Here is a 23,961-nt window from a genome sequence, read left to right as displayed (position 1 = left end):
ATTTGAGAGTGGAGGCCTGATTTAGGAGGGTATTAATTACTGATTTACTCGCAAATGAGTCATCCCCTCGTAGGGGTCACATCCTTAATTTTGGGTCGAAATATCTAACTTTTTCCGAGGTAAGAGTCGCCCGCGAATATGAGTCACGCCATAAATCTGTCTCCAGTAGAATACAAGTGAAGTCTTTATGGTCCGTGTCTCAGCTTATTGCCATGTAAGAAACCGGGCGTTCTTCCCCTCTCCATCCTTTATGGCTCTTTAAGAGAGAGAGTTCGTAGGAACAGCATGCAGTTTTCAACTATGCTGATTTTAACTTGCTAGAAAAAAGATAATTTCTAATTGCTTTCATGAATTTGCGGGTTTCTCACGGATTTCCCGGCACCAAAATAATTCACAGGCTAATTCAAGATTTCCCAATTTTCCCAGGCGGTGGCCACCCTGTTGTTTTTGCTCTGTAAAAAATTTTTAAACTCTGTGGAAGTTCAACATTATTAAAAAAATTTTGTTCAGTGATATTTTAATTTAGTTATCATATTTGTACAGATAATAATTACCTTCCTGCAGGGATACTGACGTCGAGGCACTGCGCAATTGTTTTCATCTGTGCAATAAACATCACAAGCTGTGGCATTGGAGTCGACTGCTGGAACCACCACCTCGGGAATGTGCTGACGATCTGGCAACAGCCACAACACCACTTAGGCTAAACAATCACATATATACAGTAGAACCTCATTTCTACGCACCTGGGATTAAAGAATTACAGTAATTTACCTTTTTAAAAAAAAAAAAACTTGCAGTATCATTTTCCGTATAGTATTAATGCCTTACTTTCAAGTTTTGTCCGAAAGCATTTACTGTAATTTACGTTGCAACAGTGCTGCATTTAATAGCAAACCATCAGACAAAACAGTGGATAATTTGAGATATTTCAACATTAACATCTCACTCAAGAGTGAAAATTTCATGTTCAACTTAACCAATTGAGAAGAATTGCAAGACTGGACGGATTTATTGTTTTCACCATGTGAAATAATTAAGTCCTAGTTAATATGTAAAAATGTAAGTGGTGTATATTTGCTTATTGTTTCTATCATAGTGAGAACATAAATATATATTTTTTTTAACACTTCCCTCTTTTTATGTTTTCTCTTTTTTTTTAATGTTGTTGTCATTTTTTTTTATATACATACATTTGTCCAGGCCCCTTGAAACATGTAAAAATGAGGTTGTACTGTGATTCAACAAATATTTTCTGTTAAATCTCACTTATTATAAAGGTTTTGTTTATGAAGTGGTAAGTCCTGGTTCCCTACAGTAAAGCTATAAAGTTCCACTGCACCAGTAATCCGCTGTATTAAACATGCTTCGTAATTTTAAGTTTTTTGTATTTGGAGCAGTAGCAATAAAATTTTATATCAAAAAGAAGAGATTTTTTATATAGTTTTTTTAACAAAGGTGCCAGCAAAGTGACTTCAGATGTTTTCATGCCGTACTGAAATACAGTCAAGTCTCATTAATACAAACCTGAGGGGACCAAAAAATATGCACTTTGTAATAACGAGATTTGTACTAACCATATTTTATGCCTTCGAGAAAAATTACTTTACCAGGTACGTAGCAGAAAAAAAGAACTCGCATAAATATTACGATAGGGGATTTTTCTTTTTTTAAAAATGTTTTTTCAATGTTGTTCCGATTTTTTAGTATCATTGACAACGAAGAAAGAGGAAGATCAACTTCTTTCGTGATTTCAGTTTTTGTTTTCTTGCCGCTGTCCACTTCATTTATGATTTTAAGCTTTTCCGCCAAAATTAACTCGTTTCGTTTGCGTTTCGTACTCATTGATACAAATAAATGCAAATGTGCCACGTACAAAGAACAATAATTAGTTATTCGTGCACAGTTTCAGATAATATCACTTCACTACGTTCCGCAAATGTTTTTGGCATTCCGATAGTAATTAAAATTCCTATTAACCATTATAATTATATGTAGAAATACTTCTGTATGGGACGAAATACAACTTTGAATTACATATTAACCGTATTTCGTATGAAACGAAGTTTGTACCATTTTGAAAGCTTAATTCTGTTTGCCGGGACCAGAAAATTGCTTCATGTAAACGGGAACATCTTATTAAACGGGTTCGTATTAATGAGACTTGACTGTAGTATTAATGCCTTACTTTCACATTTTGTGCGAAAGCATTTACTGTAATTTACGTTGCAACAGTGCTGCATTTAATAGCACACCATCAGGCCAAAAAAGTGGATATTTTGAGATATTTCAACATTCACATCTCACTCAAGAGTTAAAATTTCATGTTCAACTTAACCAATTGAGAAGAACTGCAAGACTGGACGGATTTATTGTTTTCACCATGTGAAATAATTAAGTCCTAGTTAATATGTAAAAATGTAAGTGGTGTATATTTGCTTATTGTTTCTAACATAGTGAGAACATAAATATGTATATATTTTTATAACACTTCCCTCTTTTTATGTTTTCTCTTTTTTTTAATGTTGTTGGTTTTTTTATATACATACTTTTGTCCAGGCCCCTTGAAATATGTAAAAAATGAGGTTCTACTGTGATTCAATAATTATTTTCTGTTAAATCTCACTTATAATAAAGGTTTTGTTTATGAAGTGGTTACGTCCTGGTTACCTACAGTAAAGCTATAAAGTTCCACTGCACCAGTAACCCACTGTATTAGTATTAAACATGCTTCGTAATTTTAAGTTTTGCATTTGGAGCAGTAACAATAAAATTTTATATTAAAAAGAAGAGAATTTTTTTTATAGTTTTTTTAAAAACGGTGCCAGCAAAGTGACTTCCGATGTTTTCACGCCGTGCTGAGACTGTGTCGGAGAGAAACGTTTGCAGGCTGGCATACAAAGCAGTGCCATTGAGCCTAAGGTCCTGGTGCTTCCCTGTTGTGTCCACCCCGCAAGGTTAACCTAACCGACCGAGGTGGATGGGGCAGGACATCATTATGATGCAGAACTATTTCCATAATGTAACACAGTGTTGAAATCAATCATAAATGATCTATTATTAGGTTTCTTTCAAGGCTCAACTTATGTAACCATTAACACTTAAATCACAGTGTCAACAGGTCAGGGAAGTCATTAACTTCACAAAAAAAAAAAAAAAAACTGGACTGGACACAAAAGTCATGAGAAAGTCGAGAAATAAACGGTAATAATGGTAATTTAAACGGGGGGGGGGGGGAGCGCCCGCTCACCATGCTGCACTTGTCGACGGCGTCGACGGGCTCGCACATGCGCAGGGCCGCCAGCAGGTAGCGGTTCAGGAGGGCGTTGAGGGCCACGTCCCACAGCACGTGGTCGCCCACGATGCCCTGCCAGCTCAGCAGGTTCCTCAGCAGCTTCACCGCGCTGCCGAACTGCCGTTGGAAGAACACGTTCGCGCTGCTCCCCTTCGAGTCCGACACCCTGCCGGACCACGCGCCTCTGCTCACGCCCCCGACTCACAAACCTCTCTCTCTCTTTTTTTTTTTTTTTTTTTTTTTAGTCAAAATAGATTAATTTGGACCAAATGTCTCGTGGACTCCTGAGTCATGACGTTTGCCAAGATGAGTGCATTGAAGTAATTAAGTGGACGAGAGAGAAAAAAAAAACCCAATCACACTCACTAGCTAATAACACAGTTTTACATTTACGAAAAAATCGGGATATTTATCACCTTGGTGGGAAGCAAGGAATATAACAACTACGTATTTCACAATTCTCTCTCCCCCCTCCCCATCCACGGCCCCACAATCCCTTACCCTACACTTTACAAGTACTTTTTTTTAGCCTTCTACAAATACTTTATTTATTCAAAACAATTTATAAATTAAATAAATTATTCACAAAAAATTTAATATCATTTGAAATTAATTCAAACATACAGTGAAATGTTTTTACGCTACACAGGAGTCCATGGAACCACAAACAAAAATACCACAAATAAAAAACCTGACAATGCATTTTCTTAAACCAGTAAAATTTAAAGTTTGAGAATTTTTTTTGTTGATTAAAATTAGATAAATGTAAAAATAGAGTACATTTGTAAGTTTTTCCCCCACATAATCACAGATTATTTGATATATAAATACAGCGAAACCCCTTATTTACGTTACCGTTATTTACGTTTTCCCGTTATTTGCACTATATTCTTCAGGTCCCGTTTGGTTCCCATATAGTCCAATACAATACTTTCCCGCGAATTACGTCTCAAAAATCGAATCAATCCCGCTATTTACGTCACGTAACAACCATAAACAACCAGAAAATACCGTGGAGCTAGTAGGCAATGAACATTTTAAATAGCAAAATATACATATTTTATAACATGAAAAGTTGCTTTTATTTCTAAAAATGTAATAATTTAAGCCTAGGCGTGTAAAAGTACGAGTAATTATAGCAGGAGACAATCTAAAATGCACGAGGGAAAACGTAAACTCATGAATGTATAAACATGGCTGCTTGTAAGTTCTGATACTGTATTTATATCACAACTTAGCCGAAATACTGGTACGAGACATAAACTTCACAAGATAAAATGAGCGGTGTCTTGGTAACTGTTTTATACGTCTTTTATAATTTGGGAAGTATTGTACAGTTGACGCCATATTTTTTAAACTAACCATTTATTTCTGGGGATCGTAAATAATTAATTATTGGTATCAAGACATCATGATAAACGTAAACTTGAACATGTCACGGCAGCGAGAAAACTGGTGCGTATACCAATAAACTGGTATTAGAACTGGATAAAATTGGTACACGGGAGGTGGAGCTTATATTTTTTTCCGCTAAGCTCGCATCTATTGGTTGGCGGCTGATGGCGTCATGAGTCTGGGCGGAGCATAGAGTGCGCATGCGCCGTCGCGTCGTTACAGCAGCTGACCGAGTACAATGACCTTTCTCCGCGTTTGGCGCGCTATTGACGGTAAATATTCATCAATTTGCTGCCTTTTCTTAAAAAAATTTTTACTGTGAGCAATGTGTATGTAGCCCGTATTTGTTATAAACCCTGCCGGTTGCAACTGTATTTATAATTTGGAGAGGCAAATAATCTCCTTGAACAACCAAAAAAGCAAACAGAAGAAAATTTCAAATTTATTTTTTAGGAAGTAATCAGAAAAACATTTTGCTTTCATTCTTTTTTTATTTTTGTCAAATGTGGTAAATTAATAATTGATTAAATACTAAAGTAAAATTTGTTGTTAGTGTGTTTGTACCTGCATTGTAGTATGTGCTATTAAACAAAAGGAAAAAAATTCTAAATAAGGTAAACTGTACTCCTTTTTATACTTTTCCCTTTATTTACACTTTCCCGCTTTTTACACTTTTTTACTTTGTCCCCATGAAAAGTGCAAATAAGGGGTTTTGCTGTATACAGTAGAACCCGTTTATAGTGAACCCGCCTATAATGAATTCCCGTTTATTGTGAATTTCCGTCTCAGTCCCGGCAAAATGATTTGAGGTTATGTATTAATTTATTGGATATAGCGCACAACTTTTGTCAATGTTGATACGTTTTCCCGTGTACCACGAACAAATTTTGCCGACATAATGCACATTTATCTCAAATATTTTCATATAATTAAAAGTTTTTTCACAAAACGTCTATACTGGATCACATTGAAGTTTTTCTCCGCAATACGCTACTCGATTGTCCACTGTTCATATTATAAACAAGTCGTATTCGAGTGGCCTCGGTAGGCTACGTGTAGCCAAAAATGATCAGTTTGGTGAAAATAAAAAATAGTTTTCCTTGCATAGTTAAAGAATGGGCGAACGCATGTACATTTATTATGTTATCAAAATTATAAATAAATTACCGCCACACAAATACATATTTACATTATAGCAGCAAATTCAATATTTTTACGTCTCATTTTTATCGTTCACGTTTCGGACATTTTGAACGGGTAAGGTTCGTAAGACTACCACTATATAGAACTCTGTGGACAAAATTTTTCCATAGAAAGTGAGAAAATTTCGTTCCAGCTTTAGCAACTGCGATACTAAATGATACGTAGTAATCTTTGATGCACCAGACTCGTTATTTTTCGTTTATTTACTTTTGACGGTAAAAAGAATTACGTGTTATTAAGCTGCAAATGTGCTTCAATAAGAAATACGTACATAAAAAAAAGTGAAAAACGCGGTAAAAACGTAAGGCATTATCTGTGCGAGATAAACTGGACATTATTGAAAAGGGAGACTCCAACCCCACTGTCCCGCACGTGTTAATAGCAAAGGAACTGGGAATTGCAACATCCACATTAAGTACAATATTAAACAAGCTGAACAATCTTCTTTCTCAAGCTGCGATAAACTCACAGAGTATTAAATGTCCGAAAAAAGGATAATACGCCGATTTCCAAGAACCATTAGGTAATAGAAAGTGTAGTTCATTAAAAATAATATCTGCATTTGCTCATAAAACTGTTGCTTTGAGTATTTTCATTCGTTCTTTTCTTGGCTTAGGCCTATGTGTAGTTAAGATTTTGCTTTTGAGTATGTATTGCCAATATAAAAGTTTTCCCAGATATAAAGTTTCCCCTCTATAGTGAACATATAAACTACTCCCTTCAGATTCGTTATAACAGGATTCTACTGTATATATAAAAAAAATGTTGCATGGTCAAATCCAAAATTCTCATAATACTTCTTAACTTCATAAATGTTAAATTTTTAAAATTTATTATTTTTTATGAATGAGATCTACTAGCTGTATATAATGGTAACGAATGATCAAAAAAGTTATTCTAATTGAAATGTGTCAGGATGAATATAAAATATTTGAAGAATATAAAAAAAAAAAATTTCAAATACTCACAGATTACTAATGTTTTTCAGACTACACAACCAACTGTTTTGCTAACTGGATGAAAATAGTTCTATTTGCCAAGTACATTACCACTACTTCTTCAGTATGAACACAAAGAGGCACAGACAGTGTACTTTGGTACAAAAATATATATATATTTTTTACATATGTTAAAAAGTAATACATTTTTCAATCAAGTTAAGTCCTTCAAATGTGTCACTGTTAAGTCCCAGTAACTTAATTTGGCTGCATTTTGTTACCAACTGATATTCACAGTAGCAGACTAGTGACGTTCCTACTGTACACAATGATAAAACACCCACTGCCTGGACGAGATCGGAATGAAGACGTCGTTCTCGACCGCGGCCTTCATCTTGGCGATGACGGCGGCGAGGAACTTGCTGAGGTGCTTGCTGCCGGGCACCAAGGTGGGGTGCTCCTGCACGAGGCGGTTGGTCAGCCCCACCAGCCTCAGGGTCTGCGACGTGGACAGGGGGTCCCACTGCACCTCGACCAGCCCTGCCCACCGCACACACACACACACACACACCCGCCGGTAAAACTAACTGTTCACAGTGCGTCCAATCCCTACACATCAGGGGCGTAGGAACCGGGCGGGGGGGGGAGGGGAGGGGACAGGGGGGACGTGTCCCCCTGAACTTTTTGGGTGGAGGGGACTGTTCCCCCCCAACTTTCTAGACCGTGATATTTTTATTTTATAATATTATTCTGCCCAACTTTATTTGTAATTTCTTCACTCTCAAATTTTATCTTAAGGAAACAATAATAATTTTAACATCGATGTATCCAATGGTTAGACACAAAAACTGCTTAAAAAGCGCTATTTTGCACTTTTAAAAATCAAAATTTTTCCGGTGGAGGACCCCCGGACCGCCCGTCTTAGTAGGAGGGGAATGGGTTCACATGACATCAAAATCATTATTTCCCCCCCCCCCCCCCCACAACTTTATGAACACAGCTACGCCAATGCTACACATACCACTTTCGCAGTGGGCACCCAACTGCCAAAACCATCCCTGCTCTTAATTACTACGGACAATCTTTATGGTTTTATTCTTAAGGCGATTTTGTTTTTGAAAAACAAGATTTCAGTGTAATTATTTTAATTTTGATAAATTAATTTTATTCATTAAGATAATGTATTACCAACAAATAATATACTCAAAATATTTCTTAATGCTAATTTCACCAAATTAGTGCCATTTGGACTTATAATATATATTTATATTTCTTGGGCAGAACTATTCAGAATAAAAATAAATCTGCAAGTGATTGGAAAATGATTAGAGCAGATAAGAGACTCAGGGTCAAACATAGTAACTTATTTTTTCAATCTATTTAGATACATTCAGGTACAAACTTCATGCAAACGAGGACGATTTCGGGATGTTGAACTTCTTCTCGACTTCTTCCCCTATTTTTCCTAATTTAAAAATTTTTATACACGCACCTACTCAATTCTTATTAAGATTATGTCATCATTTACATTTCTACTTTCATTTAATTTGGCTGTATGCACAGAATAATTAAAATTATTCATTATCTTGTTTCAACTAATACCCTACATTATTTTAGATCTTTGAAACAGTTGCAACTTCATTTGAATGTACAGTACAGATATCAAATTCTTATTGAATGTGTTAGTTATGCTTTCAAGGGTAGGATCAGAGTTGGGGCAACTTTTTGGCAATTTGCCAGCTCGGGTTCAATACCCTCTGCTACAGTTTTTTTTTCCCACTTCTTTTATTTCTCACACTATTAAAAAATTAATTACAGGATTCCAATATATTTCTAAAGATAAATTTAAAAATTGGGCGAGGTTTTGAATAAAAGAAACAGTTACGAAAATTCTAGCTATAACTTCTTACCCCTGTCAACATTTTGATGCAAACCAAGCATACTGAATTATTAGGGTGAAAACAGGTACACTGACACAATAGAGGAACAAAAGACAAGAGATGGACATGCAAACTTACGTGTCATCTTTGGCAGAATGACTTTCTCCACAATAGTAGGAACCAAGAGAAGGTCCGGATCTTGCCTAAGTGAACTTTCTGTCTGAGATACGTTCAAGCCATACAACATTAAACTGCTGTACCACTTATACCTTTCAAACTCCATGCCTTCCTACAGGTGAACAAAAAACAAATAAAGACTTACTTTAACATACTATCATTATTAATGAATCTGTAAATAAACCAAAAATTCTCAATAATTTTTTTTCTCAATAAATTTTGACCATTTTACCATTTTAAAATTGTATAAAAAATAAAAGTAATGACAAAATTATTTTTTTAACATTATGATGTAATGGTCAACATTAAATTATGATGATGGAATAGCATTGCCAATTCAGTTAGTATAAATCATGAGTGGTCATTAGCTTTCAATGTTTGGATCACACACATTAGCAATGGAAATAAACTATGGACAAACTAACAGGCAAAATCAAATTGGCATTCACCTTTAAATTGACATAGCCAAAAAAATCAACATTTGGGTAAAAATCTGTACTATATACAGAATTATGAATTTTCCCACATGATTTTCACCAAGCAAAATAGCAAGATATATGGTTATGACAAAGGGTTTCTTGGTATTTTGCGGTTCGTGAAAATTTTCTGAATCAATATGTAGAGATGGAGATTGTGGAAAATAAGGTGAATAGGAACTAAAATGAAAGGTTAGTTGTTTCATTAAGCTAGGTTAGCTGCATAAATGGAAAAAAATTATTTCATAATTTAAATACTTTAACAAAAATATTCCTAATAATCATTGTAGCTGACTTGACTAAACCAACCTTTCACGTAAGTATTATTTGTCTAATTTTCCAGAAGCTGTTACATGTGAAAATTTTTTTTGTATAATTATTCTCATTATTTTAATTTGATACTTATATTCGTATTTGATTCAAACTAACAAAACTGATATTTGAACAGGCCTATTAATCTGGCAAAGTGCATAACATACCGCAACTACACTTTAATTTCAAAATATCCACACACGCAGTTACCTGCAAGGGAGACCAACTGATCAGCTTGAGCTGAATGATGGGGCCAAGCATTTTGGGTAGGCAAAGATTCACGTAAGCCTCTTTGTAGGCGTCCATGTCAGTTGTCCGCCATTTCTCAAACCGCTTCAGAATGGAGCGCACTGAACAAAATTCTTCCACCACGTCTTCGAACACTATACGTGCGTCCGATTCAACGATTTCTGAAACAAAAATTAAGTACTACAGTCACTTAAAAATTATTTTTCTTGAATTTCTGATTTATATTTACTGTTAAAGATAGTATTCATATCCTTATATTTTAAGGTTTAACTCAGTCCTGTACAGTTAATTTTTAACACATTACATTTGTTTTACATTTTTGTGAAAAAGCCTTAACTTCGTCACATACAATAAGTCAATATAATAAAAAATATAAATCAATTAATATGGACTAAATTCTTCAAAACGTTCTTTTGTCAAACAAAAATCGAAGCACCTCCATCAGTTGCTGGTATAGGAGCGATATGTAAGAAAACAGGAGGGAGCACTTGGGGGGGTGCCGAGGGACGCCCACCTCTCTGGCTCCTCAACGCGGTGGCCTCCAGCTCCGTCAGCTCGTCGTCGCTGGACATCCCCTCCACGTGGCGTGCCGCGGAGGCCTTCATCTCCCTGGCGCGCCTGCGTCGCGTGCGACGACCCTCGCGCTCGGCGGCGCGTCTCGTCCGCGCTTCCTCCTGCTCCCGGGTGCCCCTCTGCACGCCCGCCGCTCCCGGCCCTGCGCGGCACAGAGAAACAAGCGCCGTGCCAACGCGCCGTCTCCCCGCAACACACACTCACACCAGCCGGGACCAGCATGCCATTTTGGTGGTCCACCATACAGAAATTCAGAAACTAGATAAAAACCAACCACCAGTATGAGAAAAAAAAAATTACTTATTTCACCATCAACTTATTTTATGATAATAATCAATACATTTTGTAAAAGCATAATAATCTATAATAATTTTTGGTTTACATTATAACGAAATTTTTTACATAAAAACATATCAGTTACTTACATCAAAATTGTTTTTTTTTATTATTTCCAAATGCAAAAATTACACAATAAACCTCTTTACAGAATACGTACAAACATAAATGGGTTTACTTTGGAAAAGAACATGTGTAATCTTGTATTCGTGTTACAGACCTTGTAGTGATTAAATTAAAAAAACTTTTGAGCAAATTTATTTCATTTTTACAGTTTCATAACTGTCATAGAAGTACATAAAAATATGCGTACTTACTAGGTTCTTGTGAGAGTGCATTAGATCACAGGGTTACTTTTGCTGCCATCTTAGCAATGTGATCATTTTACAAAATCTTATAAAGTGTTTGTATTATTTGTGTATATGACTGGGTTTGATTCTGACGAGCACTTCCACATACAACCATCACCTGCATTAAATGTATTTCCCTTATTTCTCTGGATTCCTAACACTCCTTATTTTCCTTTCATTTTCTTCTGTTTTTGCCGACACACCAGTTTTGAGGCATATTCCACTGTTTATTCTCCCTCTCATCCAAGCCGTCATATCAACATATATCATATGCATTATCATTTTCCACACATTGCCCCTTTTACAAGTGAAAATAATCACACAGTAAAATATAAAATAATGGAATTGATGCTTTTGGAATCATAATGCTAAGTAAATTACCAAGTAGAGTATTTTACAGATGAATAACATGCATTTCAATAAAAAAAAAAATGTATTTTGAATGTGGTATTGAAAAATAATTTTGATGACAGAAAACTGGGGGGGGGGGGGGGGAAGTACTATTTGCTGAAATTTATAAGTCACAGCTGTTTCTCAAATAACAAACTGCTTTATCCTCATGTACATAAAATAAATTAGCACATATACATGAACATAAGGAACACCTATGCACATGAACATGGACAAACATGTAGGTCACACACACATACACACTGGACATAAATGCAACAAAACTCTTATGTGCCCATGCACAATAACTTACCCATGCCTCAAAAGATTAACCAACTACATATTTCACACATTACTAATTTTTGTAGAGCAACCATGATCATTTTAAAAAAATATTACTTGCAGCATTAGTGTGATTTTTTTACATCACCAATTCCAGTTGTAGCAATATCTTGAAGATCAGATTAGCTTTCGACAGAAGATGTAGTACTGAATAACCACAATAAAACTATCACTAGTTCAGTCAAAATTTCAAAATAATTTAAAAAAATGTTTTCAAAATATAATAACCATTTTAAGATTTTAACAGCATCTCTCCCAGAAGACATTTCTTTTTGTTAATTTTTTCTTAGAACACAATTTGTGTTTTGATAAGAAATGTACTTGTACCAACCCAAACCCCTACCATTTAAGGCAGAGGAATATTTATTCTTACTGCTAATAAAATATTTTAAATTTCAAAAATTTCTACGTATATATAAGTTGTGTGAATATTTGTGAGGTTTATGACTCTACGGCAGAAGAATGTTTATTCTTACTGCTATTAAAATATTTTAAGTTTAAAAAAATACTACGTATATAGAAGTGTGAATATTTGTGGGGTTAATGACTACTTCTTTCAGTAAAACACTGATAAAAAAAAACAACAGAAATTAACAGTTCATATATAGAAGCTGTGTGAATATTTGCAGGGTTAATGACTACTTTTCTGTAAAAAAAAAAAAAAAAAAAAAACAGATTAAAAAAAACAATAGAAATTAACAGTTTAAATAAAATAGCTATACTATTTAATAAATAATAATTAAAGGAGCTAAATCTGTACGTACAATCTATTTATTGATAAAAAATGTTTCAAAGCCACTTTTCCTCTGTTTCAATACTACTTAATCAAACCTGTGAAACTTATCCTAGCAATGGCCATGAGACATTTTGAAAAAAAAAATAAAAAAATAAATAAAACACTTTAATAATCACAGAAACCCCCACCAACCAAACCTAGGACAACTAACTCCTTGTATGTTCCAACACAGCACAGGCCATAACAGATTAGCAATTTTGCCAGATTATCGGATGTCAAAATAGGTTTAGCAGGAATACTAAATGTGAAACGTAACCCGTTATAAAACAGGAAAAACTGTACTGAAATGAAAACAGACGGTGAGTAACGATAAACTATAACTATAAGTGAACTAAAAATCCCAGCAGCGCAGTAATGCCTGGCAGCCAAGGACATTAGCCAGAATCCACCCAAAAATATCTTAAACACATGCTGCTCAACTGATACCAGCATTATCAGAATTTGCCGAAAACATTACCTTCGATGCAATACCATTTATTTTGAAAAGTAAACAGTCTTAGTGGCTTTTAATTATGATACAGTAAAACCTCAACCCACATTTGAAAAAAAAAATAATACTTCTTAGTCAATAAGCTAGCAGCTGTACTATAGTGGAAAACTATTGGAATTTTATCAAGCATTGTAGTAATATGAAGAATTTGTCCTGCAAAAACCTATTATACATGAAAACCACCATCTTTTTTTGTAGCACTTTAATTTATGCGAAACTAGCAGGCAGGGGTGAAAATCTGTAGGGTTCCCAAGGAGTGGGACTTGTAGGATTATGTTTATCATTCTAGTTTCACAGTTACGATTTTGCAAACGCTAGCGGGACCCTCATAAGAGAGTTTTTTTTATTCAAAGGGGAGGGGGAAGGGGGAGAGCCTAGACCCTTTGCCTCTCTCCCTCTACCTATGATCTATGGTCATGTTAGCAGGAATGTCAGATTTGATTCCACAATAATTATTAATAATTGAATGAACCCAATTTACCAGTTCTATGATCGTAAAACATAAGTGAAGGAGGATATATTATTTTTTTCTATTCTTTCATAACAAAATGTATATAAATATTACTCTTCTATAAAATAACCTTGGATAGTCAAAAAGGGCATTTCCAATTATCCTTGTTACCTTACAAACAAATAATCGATAGATTGGGTTTACGTAACCATCAATAAGGAACAGGAATTAAAATTACTGGCTGGAAACTTATTAACTGGAATGATGATTGGGGGAGCAAACAGCCATAGTTAGAAACCATTTTTAAGAGTTTCCTTACAAGTAACATTACTTACCAAGTAATTTTGTTATTCCTTAAGTATACATAATTAACAAAACTTTAAAATTAAATATGTAATAACTGAACTATGTATAGTGGTAACCTCAAACTGCTCTGAATATTCAAGGTGGTTTATTTATGATATGTCCACCTTACATGAAAGAGAATCTGATACTGTACTTATGTTAATCCATTTTGTCTATTCGTCCACTTCAGTGGACAATTTATACTATCTCCATGATATACATATGAAGTTTATCAAACTTTCATTGTCGACATCATACTTGATGGCTATGGAAAAAAATATTATTACAAATGTATTATTTATTATTTATTATTTTATTGATGTAAAGTTCAATTATATACTGGAATCCTGAGGAACAGAATTCTTCAGGAAATCATCTGACAAGTACATGTACACCATGGATAAAAAGGAAAGTGTGAAAGTTTTTCAGATGGCAGGAATAGCCGTACAAAAATGCTGTTTAGTGAAGTGGTGCTTGAATGTAAAAAAAATACCAACATAGATGATCCTTTCAATGTCGAGACTTGCAGAAGACGAGTGTTTCCAAGGCGTTGCTCAAATCTTCTTTGTTACATCTTTCCTTTCAAGTGTGTACAGGCAATTCTAGAAGTCAGCACAAACTCCACTACCTACCACGAGGAAATGGCAGATTGCTTGGAAGCAACATGTGGCCAGGGTGAGAATCCCCCAAAATGTGTCTCCCAGTCCCGCCTAGAGAAACATCTTCACTAACGTACCATGACCAACATATTCTACATCTGTTATAATGATTTACAAATTTTTTCACCCACTAGTTTTCCAACAATTACTTAATACACTTGACATATAGCCAAATAATTCTCCTCTTTTCATCAAACATGGTCACAAACTTCTGCCTAATAACAAATATTTTTCATTCATGGCAGAGATTTTAAATTATATTTATACTATTGCTTTGCTGTAACAAAGTGGTGTGGTAAAGACAGTGCCTCCCACTACCTAACGTCTGAAAGTTCTAATACAAAATATTTCCTGTGGCTATATAATGCATTAAACAATCTGTATGCACCATTACATTTTAAAAGCTTCATGCATATTAGCAATATGCAAATCAAATGTCAAAATTGCATTATTTTGCTCTATTGGCATTATTACCATATCACTGACACTGCTTTAGGTCTGTCTATAATAATTTAGTTATTCTCAAAACATTTATCAGCCTGTTTGAATAGCAGATGGTAACATGGAATTCCTAAAAGAACAATCAAAGTTAGAACTAATTTTAATTGGGCAAATTCTTCTCTTGCAAATGAACTAATCCTAGCAATCAAAATAGATAAAAAATTAAATGGAGCCACCCTGTGGCCATCTCTCATCAATTTGCACAAATGATGACAGCACAGCATTGTACTTTGTCAATTTCCAGATATACTCCTTTTACACACATTATATATTTTGCAACTTGCATGACAAAATATATATTGTTAATAGTGGGTTAACACAGGTTGTAAAACAACTGTTTTGTTGGGTACTGCACATTACAATGAGTTATTGTCAGTTGTTTTGTTAGTAGTATCAGCATAGTTGTGTAACCAGTCAGCACTGGCAAACTTACTAGTCAAGTGCAAACTTACTAGACAATGTTGGTAAACCCTGTCATACACAGGAAAACCAAGCAAAAGAATGGTAATGATATGTAAACTAAAATTCCTAATTTTGTTACTGTTTTCTGCTAGAATGTTTTAAAATAATAATTGAATAACTGTTCTTGAAATTTCTTTAAATAATTTTACTTTTTTGTTAGTTTTAAAATTTCAGTTTGAAAACTTAAAATTTGCTTACCTTATAAAAATTTTAATTCCGCCAGTTTCGGTTTATTATTATTATTATTTTAAAGTTAGAATATGATGTAAATTCACTTTTAATAAACAATCATTTTTTTCCCAGTGTTTTTGAACAGTCTTTTCAAAGGGCAAGTTGGTTTACACGCCGGGTGTGTGTTCCACGTGATTATCGCGACGGAGCGCGGGTGGCGGCTGACGTCAGGGCCCAGCTTACTGCCCACCGGGTTGCGGAGAGGGAGAGTGGACTGTGCGTTGGACGATGAAGCAGTGTGCTTCGCTGGTGGCTCATGCTGTGAGCAAGCCAGACTGGGGTGTTTGGTTTTCAACCAGATGACCGGAACTAGTCAAGTCGAGCTATCGTTCGGCCTAGAAGACTTTTCAACGAGAACTTCAGTGACGCTGTTCAACTTGACTAATAATTTTACGAAACATACTCTAAATCATAAAATTTTCATTAATGCCTATAAGTATTGTATACAGTATTTGAATAGCCCCAATTTTGAGAGCAGCGCAAAATTTTGATCTTCTGAAGTTTCTTATTATAATTGCGGAAATAAAACTTTTGTTTTTGTTCTGGTGGTGAGGCGCCTTGCTCAACATCATTTGCATTTCCTTTAAGAACGTAAGTCCAGCTGAAATCAAAACAACAGACAGCTCGTGGCGGGATACTGACTGGATAGACGGGAGAGTTCTTCTGCCTGATCCTGCACATCCTGACGACGACGTTCCAAAAGTTCGTCAGCATGCTTCTTGAACAAAGCCAGCATGCGCTGTTCCAGGTTTGTAATAATGGGCACCTGCAAGACAGAATACCTGCATCAGATATAGTTCAGCTACATGACTTCAACATACAAACTAACTTCCAGCACTTACTATTTTTTTCGCTGAGCCAACAAACAGAAAGTGTAAATAATATTAAAAGGTAACACAGCTAATATAGTAAGTGCAATCTATAAATATGAACAAATATGGAAATGTTTGGGTCAAGTCGAGCTACGCCAAATTCAGTAATAATTAGGCCTGTGGGAATATTAGAATTTTAGAATACAAATAGTTTATTATTTGTATTTGATTTAATCTCGAATACTAACACTTCAAACTAACAAATATTTGTATGCTTTCGAGAATTGACACCCCATACCTTGTGATTGTGTCGTGTACCAACATTCACTGTTGAGGTTATGTCATTTGTGCTATAAAACCGTTTTTCAAGGTTTTAACAGGATTTTGTAATCAAAAAAATGAATAATAAATAATGTTTTAAATTTAAACATAAGTAGTCTATGTTTTTCTACCGTCTTACTACACAGTAACTGAAATATCAGGCTAACAATTCATAACACGGCATATTTGTTTCAAACTTGAAAACAAAATATTATTTCTAATAATTTCATCACACGGGCCAACAGTGGGAGAAAAAAAAGTCAACAACCATGAACTAAATCACAAAACATGGACACTCCATTGCATGGTCATTAAAAGAAGAACGCAAGTATATCAATAGTCACAATCAATTTAACATTATGCGACACAGTAGCAGTTTCCTCTGACGAAATGGACGTTGCACAATAAAAAAAAGTAAATATTCGGATTCCATATGAAATTAGCAGAAAATTTTTTCATATTGCTGAACTAAAATACACTTTACCTGGCTGCAATTAACAACAAAAATGAATGAATAACTAGGGCTTAAATATGTAAATAAGAGCTCATTTAATCACTAAATTGGGAATACAGAATTTGAATAAAAGATTCACATTTTTCGCAAAATAGATTCGATTTCACGGTATATTGCGGTCCACAAAAATTTTTTATAGATCAACATGTAGAGAAGCAGGTTCTGAAAAATAAGGTGAATAGGAACTGAAATGAAAAGTTAGGTTTGGTTTGGTTAAGTTAGGATAGGTCCATAATTAAAAACACAATTTTTTTCTTTCACATTTTAAATATGTTAAATATTTTACATACAATTATTGTAGCAAACTAAACACCAACTAACCTTTAATTTTTGTATTATTTTTCTAATTTCTCAGAAGCCACTACACTACACATATACTTTCTCTTTATCTACGTATTTTTAAACATGTGAAAAAAATTTTTAGTGAGATTATAATTATCATTCTTACTATTCAAATTTAATATTTTTATTCGAGAATAATTTGATATTTTTATTTGTATCTGATTTGAACTAAAAAAACATATTCCCACAGGCCTAGTAACAATATCTTTGAAGTCAAGCCAAATCAAGTCAAGTCACACCCGATTATTTTATAGTTGTCAAAAATTGAGTTAAGCTCAGAGTTGCAGAAAAATTTCTTTGAGGTGTAGTAAAATTAAGAGTATTAGAATAGATTATGCTATAGAATTAATTTCCAAGTCATTATAAATAAATAATACAATTTTTTTTGTTTTTCATATACATATCTTAGTTAACATTATGTAATTCCCCATGCGAAAATATTTCAGCATATGATATTAAAAATTTTAACTTCACAGTGCTATTATTTCTATATTTGTAAAGATTTTACTATTTAAATATAATAACCTAATCCTAATGGCCTTTTTTAAATGTCATGCTACAGATGTGATAAAAATTGTGCATAAACTATAAAATTACTGAAAGAAAAAGTGTAAAAAAACACAGTAGAAACATTAAATGTGTATTATATTTTCCTTTCTCATCCAAAATTTTCTCTACGTAAGAATGATAACTCTAAGGAATTTTCAAATGTTGCTAATTTAAAAAAAAAAGTGGCAGCAAACAATGTTTAGCATAAATTAAAATGTATCTCATAAAGAAAAACCAAGTCATCCATCATTTCAACAAGATAGTCAAGGATAAGAAAACATTATATGATCACTTTCCTGTTGTGTTTGTGCCGAATATTGATACTATTGAATGTTGAACTGCAGTAAAACAAAAAAGCATAGAATACAGCAAAATATTTTCTTTTTAAAGTTTTTTATAGCATAACAAACTAATGAACCACTGGCCTTTTTAATTAAAAATGGCATTAATTTACAGTTTTCTGAAATGTAAATCGTCAGGCTGTGCAGTTCTGAATTTTATTGGTCCTATCAATTCCGGGTTGCTTTAACATCAAGAATGTCTGGGGGGTTTTTCCGGTCACAATTCGAAAAAAGAAAAAAAAAATGGTTTTATTCCCAAATTGTGAACTAAAACTGTGGATGGGTTTTGTCATTCTTGCTGAGTCATTAAACATTATTGAAATTTATTAAATAACATACAAAGAGGTTAGTCTTTGCACTAGCCTAAAACTACCATTTTTATTTTTTAAGTAAACATCAAACCATGTAACAGACTAATCACTGCTGGCTTCCATATTCTAAAAGTGAAGATATATACCCATTTTATAGTTCAGTGTTATCAGCATTCATTTCAACATTTTTTTTCCCCGTACATTTGTAATATAATGTAATTTGTTCTTAGAAGTCTACAGCTTTAAAGTGCTTTGTTTTATAATTTTAATTATAATATAATTTGCTTGTATGCTTAATTTATATACTTAACCTTTGATGTGCATAATGACCAGAAATCATAACTTTCCAATCAACAAACCCCATAATGAATATTAATTTAATACATGTATAAGTAAATCCATACACTGGATATATGGCATACATTTTTTGCAAGTCATTACATCCAAAGATGATGGAAACATGGAAAAATTGCTTTTAATTTTTCTGCAGAATAGAAGTTACATAAATAAAGTATTATACTGATCAAAAAGTAACAGAGATGTACGAAAGTACTTGAATCCCATGATTTATAAGTCAGATTAGGGTAGGGTGTTTTAAAAAATTGAAACCACAATCAAAAAATCAGGGAACCACAGACCTAGTTAATAGTGAGTGATACGTTTTTCAGCAGAATAACTATGTAAAATATAAAATTCTTCATAGTCGAGTACCATGGTCCAGACTTTCAAACCAAGTGGAGCTAAAACTACTCGCTCGACACTACTTGATTTTTAGCCCCTCTATCGTAATTTACTTAGCTATAAACAATTATGTTTTGTACGAATAACACTACATATATCAATGATATTGTAATTTTCTTCCAAAAGTCAAGTGATAAAACTATATACACATATTTTAAAAGATTGTCCTTCACTGAACAGTAACTAAACTACTGATTAAAACCATTAATTATTATAGTTTCATAAAAAAAGACATAATGAATTTAAAATTTTGAAGTTTATAAAAAGCAGCATGATAACGTAACATGCTCTACTTTTTTCTTTCCTTTTTTTTTAATTTTCTTAACGCATAAAACAAAAGTTGATCCATTAATCACGAGTCTGCCAGACACACTTAAAATTTAGGCAAGTGTCTAACTATGGTACTAATTGATACATTGTCCATTAACCATTTGTGTACTTTATACTTCTTTGCACATCTACCAGTCTTAAATAAGAACCCCAATTCTTCATGTTTCATCCCAAGTTGCATTCAATGCATCCAATACTATACAGAGCAGGATGTACCTTCAGGAACAACATTACTGATTTACACTTTTCTAGCATGTGACATACCTAAATACTTCAAAAACAGTCCCACATGTATTGACTTTAATGAACGAAACTATAAACAATATCTGTAAAGGGGATTTTACTCAATTATAAACTGTACAAAATAATTTGTATAACCAAGTTGTAAGTAGTATTGACGTTTCACTGTAAATTTTTTTTTTAATAAATACAATGCTAACCACAAAATATTTATATAACTTGTGCAATTTTCCACTTATATCACCTTTCACAATTTTTTAAGCTACCTAGAAATGAAATATTGCAATATTTAAGATGAGAAATAGACAACACCCACATGGTGTATTAGTTACACTTAATTTTAAAAAAAACTGTTTTCACTGAAAAATACAGTAAATTTTCTCTTTCCTTTAGGAAATTACAATTATTTTGCATTTCCTGGTTTTTCCTACTTGTGGCCTTCCTTAAATATATGGTCAAAATCTTTATCTACATAATTTCTAAAAAAAATCAAAACAAATTGTGCTGTTTAAAACAGATAAAAGTACCTAAAAGGATAATTGAAACTTGTGACCTGGCAGTACCCCAGTAAATGGGTCATAATTACAGCCCTTAACAACTATCTGACATCTCAGTGTGGAAAATATCATAGCTCCTGAGATTAACAAGCTAATGCCACAGATTGTTTTAGTAGACATGATCAACCCTAGAATGAGCAAACAAGTAGAAACTTCAACATAACATGGAGAATTGGGGTAGTAGCTGGCTCATTACCCCAGTCACCTGCTAGAGCAAATAAAAAACCATGTGAACATACATTTATGGTCTGATAAATAATCTATTTTGATTTAAGTAATTCTACCTACAGGAAAGTCCACTGTGCATTTGGCTGAAGAACCTACACATCTTAATATGGACTTAAGATCAGCTAATTTGGCTAGGATTTCACTTAGCCGTAAATCTAAGAATTTTATTTAAGGCAGTTGAATCACAGAATAATATTTAAAATACAACAGGAAATTTTTTCTGTCCTTGTTTATTTCAGAGAACCCAAAAAGGTAACAACATGGAGGTAGAAGACAAATTTGAGAGCCAGAGGCAAAGGACATCACCTCTATATTAAGGTGCCCCCCTGCTGTGAAAATAGGGTTTTCTGTTTACAATAAAGATCAGTGACAAACCTTGCGAGGGCTTTGTGATCAACCTTGGTGTCTGAATGCCCTCAAGAATCTTCCAAGCCAGTTCAACATTTGCGAAAGGTGGCACCACTATATTGCCTGTTGGTGGTTCACGCTGTGTGACATTGCCATTCCTAGGAAACATGCCTAAGAAAAACACAAAGATGATAGGTTCCGAGAGTGTTTTCATCGAAAAAGCGACTAAACCAGCTTTTATCCACGGATAAGGGGTTTTGACAGTGGTCAAATAGGTAAGCTAAGTTAGTTCTTATCGCCAAACCAATTGAGCAGGCTGGAAGGAGGAAATGTGCTTTGAAGGAAATCCCAAAACTCTCTTACCTAAAACTGGCCAGCTATGCTCTATCCACACTTGCAGATTCATCTTGGGAGTAGTTCACCTATTCACCCAGGAGCTAGTGGGCGCTACTGAAGAAGACACCCATGTCTGAAGGTAAAGACCATTGACAAACCATGATGCTGAACTGGCCCACCCAGTGGGAAGAACCCAGACGCTCCATCACACCACAACACAGAAATACCAGACACCAAGAACATCTAAAATCAAAGGAGGACTATTGAAAACAAGTGCCCAAGCAGTGATTCATGACCCAAAAAGGAATCTGTTTCAGGTCTTTGTTGAATATGTACCTCAATCTCAAACTATCAAAGAAGTGAACACACTTCAGAACTAATGTGAAGGTTGGTCAACAAAGACCAATGTTCTCTAAAATAAAATGAAAGGGCTTATGTGAAGAAGTTTAAATAGACCGCAGTCACAATAGGTCTACAGAAGCTGAGCAGAGGTGGATAGGAACCAACATCATGTTTTATGAATTAAAGTCTCAAGAATGTATCAATAAAAGACATATGATAGATAATTCTTGCACAAAATAATATAATCCACGCCTATATTCTTTTACAAACTACTTTTATAAAAGGATTAGTAATCATAATAAACATCACCCAACATTAATGAAATGTCTACTACAGAATTTATTCCCAGAGCACTTCTTATGTTAGAATATCTAACATCAGCCAAATTTACTTAGGTACAAGTAATAGCTTCAAATAAAACCTTAGTTCTGTAAACAAATTGTAACTACATAATTTATTTATTAATAAATGCCATAGCAATAAAATTAATCGCTTCTACTATTTTTTACTTTCCACTGACAGACGTTATTAATCCTCTAAATATTTCACATCACTCACTAATTGTAACATTAAGTATTTTTTTAATGCTAAAATTTACCCTAGACAATTTGAAAATAAAGAAAACTGTGAATGAAGCTATATGACTACAGCTAATTAATGCTAAACAAATCCACAACACACAATTTAATTTTAATTAGTATGCTCATACTCATGTTTTTTTATTGTAAATTTACACACTAGAACTATGATAACATGGTTACACTACAGAGAAGATTATACAGACCCCTACGCACAAACAGCAGATTGGAAAAAGTTAATAGGTAAATAACTATTATGGAAAACATTATGATTACCCATGAGGTATATGGTAATGCTTTAACAAAAAATTAATGATATAGAATATTTCACTGCTGCACAATTCAAAGTTTTTATGTGAATTTTTATTTGGTTGCATTTAGGTTGTTGTATTCTCACCAAAAAAGCACCAGTAATCAATTAATCATTATGTTTTTATCTGATTGAAGTTAACTAGTTAGTTTTTCTAATGAAATAACCAAATAACCAACATAGGAGTTAGGCCGGGCGCACACTGGGGCACACGATCTGCACAGCAGATGGCTCAGTGCAGTGCAGTGCAGTGTAGACCTCCTCCACACGAGCGAGAACACGCATTCAAGCGCAGTATTGACAGTCAGTGTAGGTGCGGTATGCATGAATGCTTTCAGATTTGAGTTATGAATCAGATTCTGTTAAGAAATTGACACTTTAAAACTTCTGTATGATGATCGCAGAATAAGAAAGGGATTTTGGCGTGGCAAATAGAGTAGAACCCTGTTATAAATTCCTGCTTATGTTTTCCTGCTTACGTCATATTATTTTAAATACTACATTTTCCCAGTGAAAAAAAGTATTTATTTCCTGCATATAACGTTTCACGAATGGTGCATTTCCTGCTTATAATGTTTGCTTTCTCAAATACAAAGTTTTAAAAACCTAACTATTCCAACACTTATCGCATCTGTGAAGTTTAACTCATGAAAGGGTTTACTTTACACTTTACGTACTATTTTTACAACACCGTTATACCATAGATGAAGATTGTTCAAAGAGTATCATAAAAAAACAAAATGAAAGTGTCCAGAACATTAGCGCTACATGTTAGTGCTAGTTAAGACTGTATATTGGATGTATCGAAGGTACATAAATGTTCGTAGGTGTGTGTCTGTTGGCACCCTTTTCTTAAAAAAACAAATCCTTCCATTCCTTATCAGACTAATGTTTTTTTAGATATACTTAA

General features: G+C 33.9%; 1 protein-coding gene across 1 annotated transcript in view; it reads right to left on the bottom strand.

Annotated features, from left to right (window-relative positions):
• Nucleotides 1-23,961, bottom strand: part of LOC134532738 (PAX3- and PAX7-binding protein 1) — a 46,339-nt gene that overhangs the window by 457 nt on the left and 21,921 nt on the right. The window contains exons 9-15 of the mRNA XM_063369544.1: nt 16,494-16,617; nt 10,440-10,640; nt 9,887-10,086; nt 8,850-9,000; nt 7,176-7,371; nt 3,251-3,461; nt 555-676 (exon numbers count right to left, since the gene is read on the bottom strand). Coding sequence (XP_063225614.1) covers nt 555-676; nt 3,251-3,461; nt 7,176-7,371; nt 8,850-9,000; nt 9,887-10,086; nt 10,440-10,640; nt 16,494-16,617 — 1,205 coding nt within the window. The remainder of the gene's footprint in view (nt 1-554; nt 677-3,250; nt 3,462-7,175; nt 7,372-8,849; nt 9,001-9,886; nt 10,087-10,439; nt 10,641-16,493; nt 16,618-23,961) is intronic.

The sequence above is a fragment of the Bacillus rossius genome, chromosome 6, assembly GCF_032445375.1.
Source record: "Bacillus rossius redtenbacheri isolate Brsri chromosome 6, Brsri_v3, whole genome shotgun sequence".
NCBI classification, from domain to species: Eukaryota; Metazoa; Arthropoda; class Insecta; order Phasmatodea; family Bacillidae; genus Bacillus; species Bacillus rossius.
The sequence above is the reverse complement of the archived record's forward strand: the minus strand, read 5'-3'. Positions and strand labels throughout refer to the sequence as shown.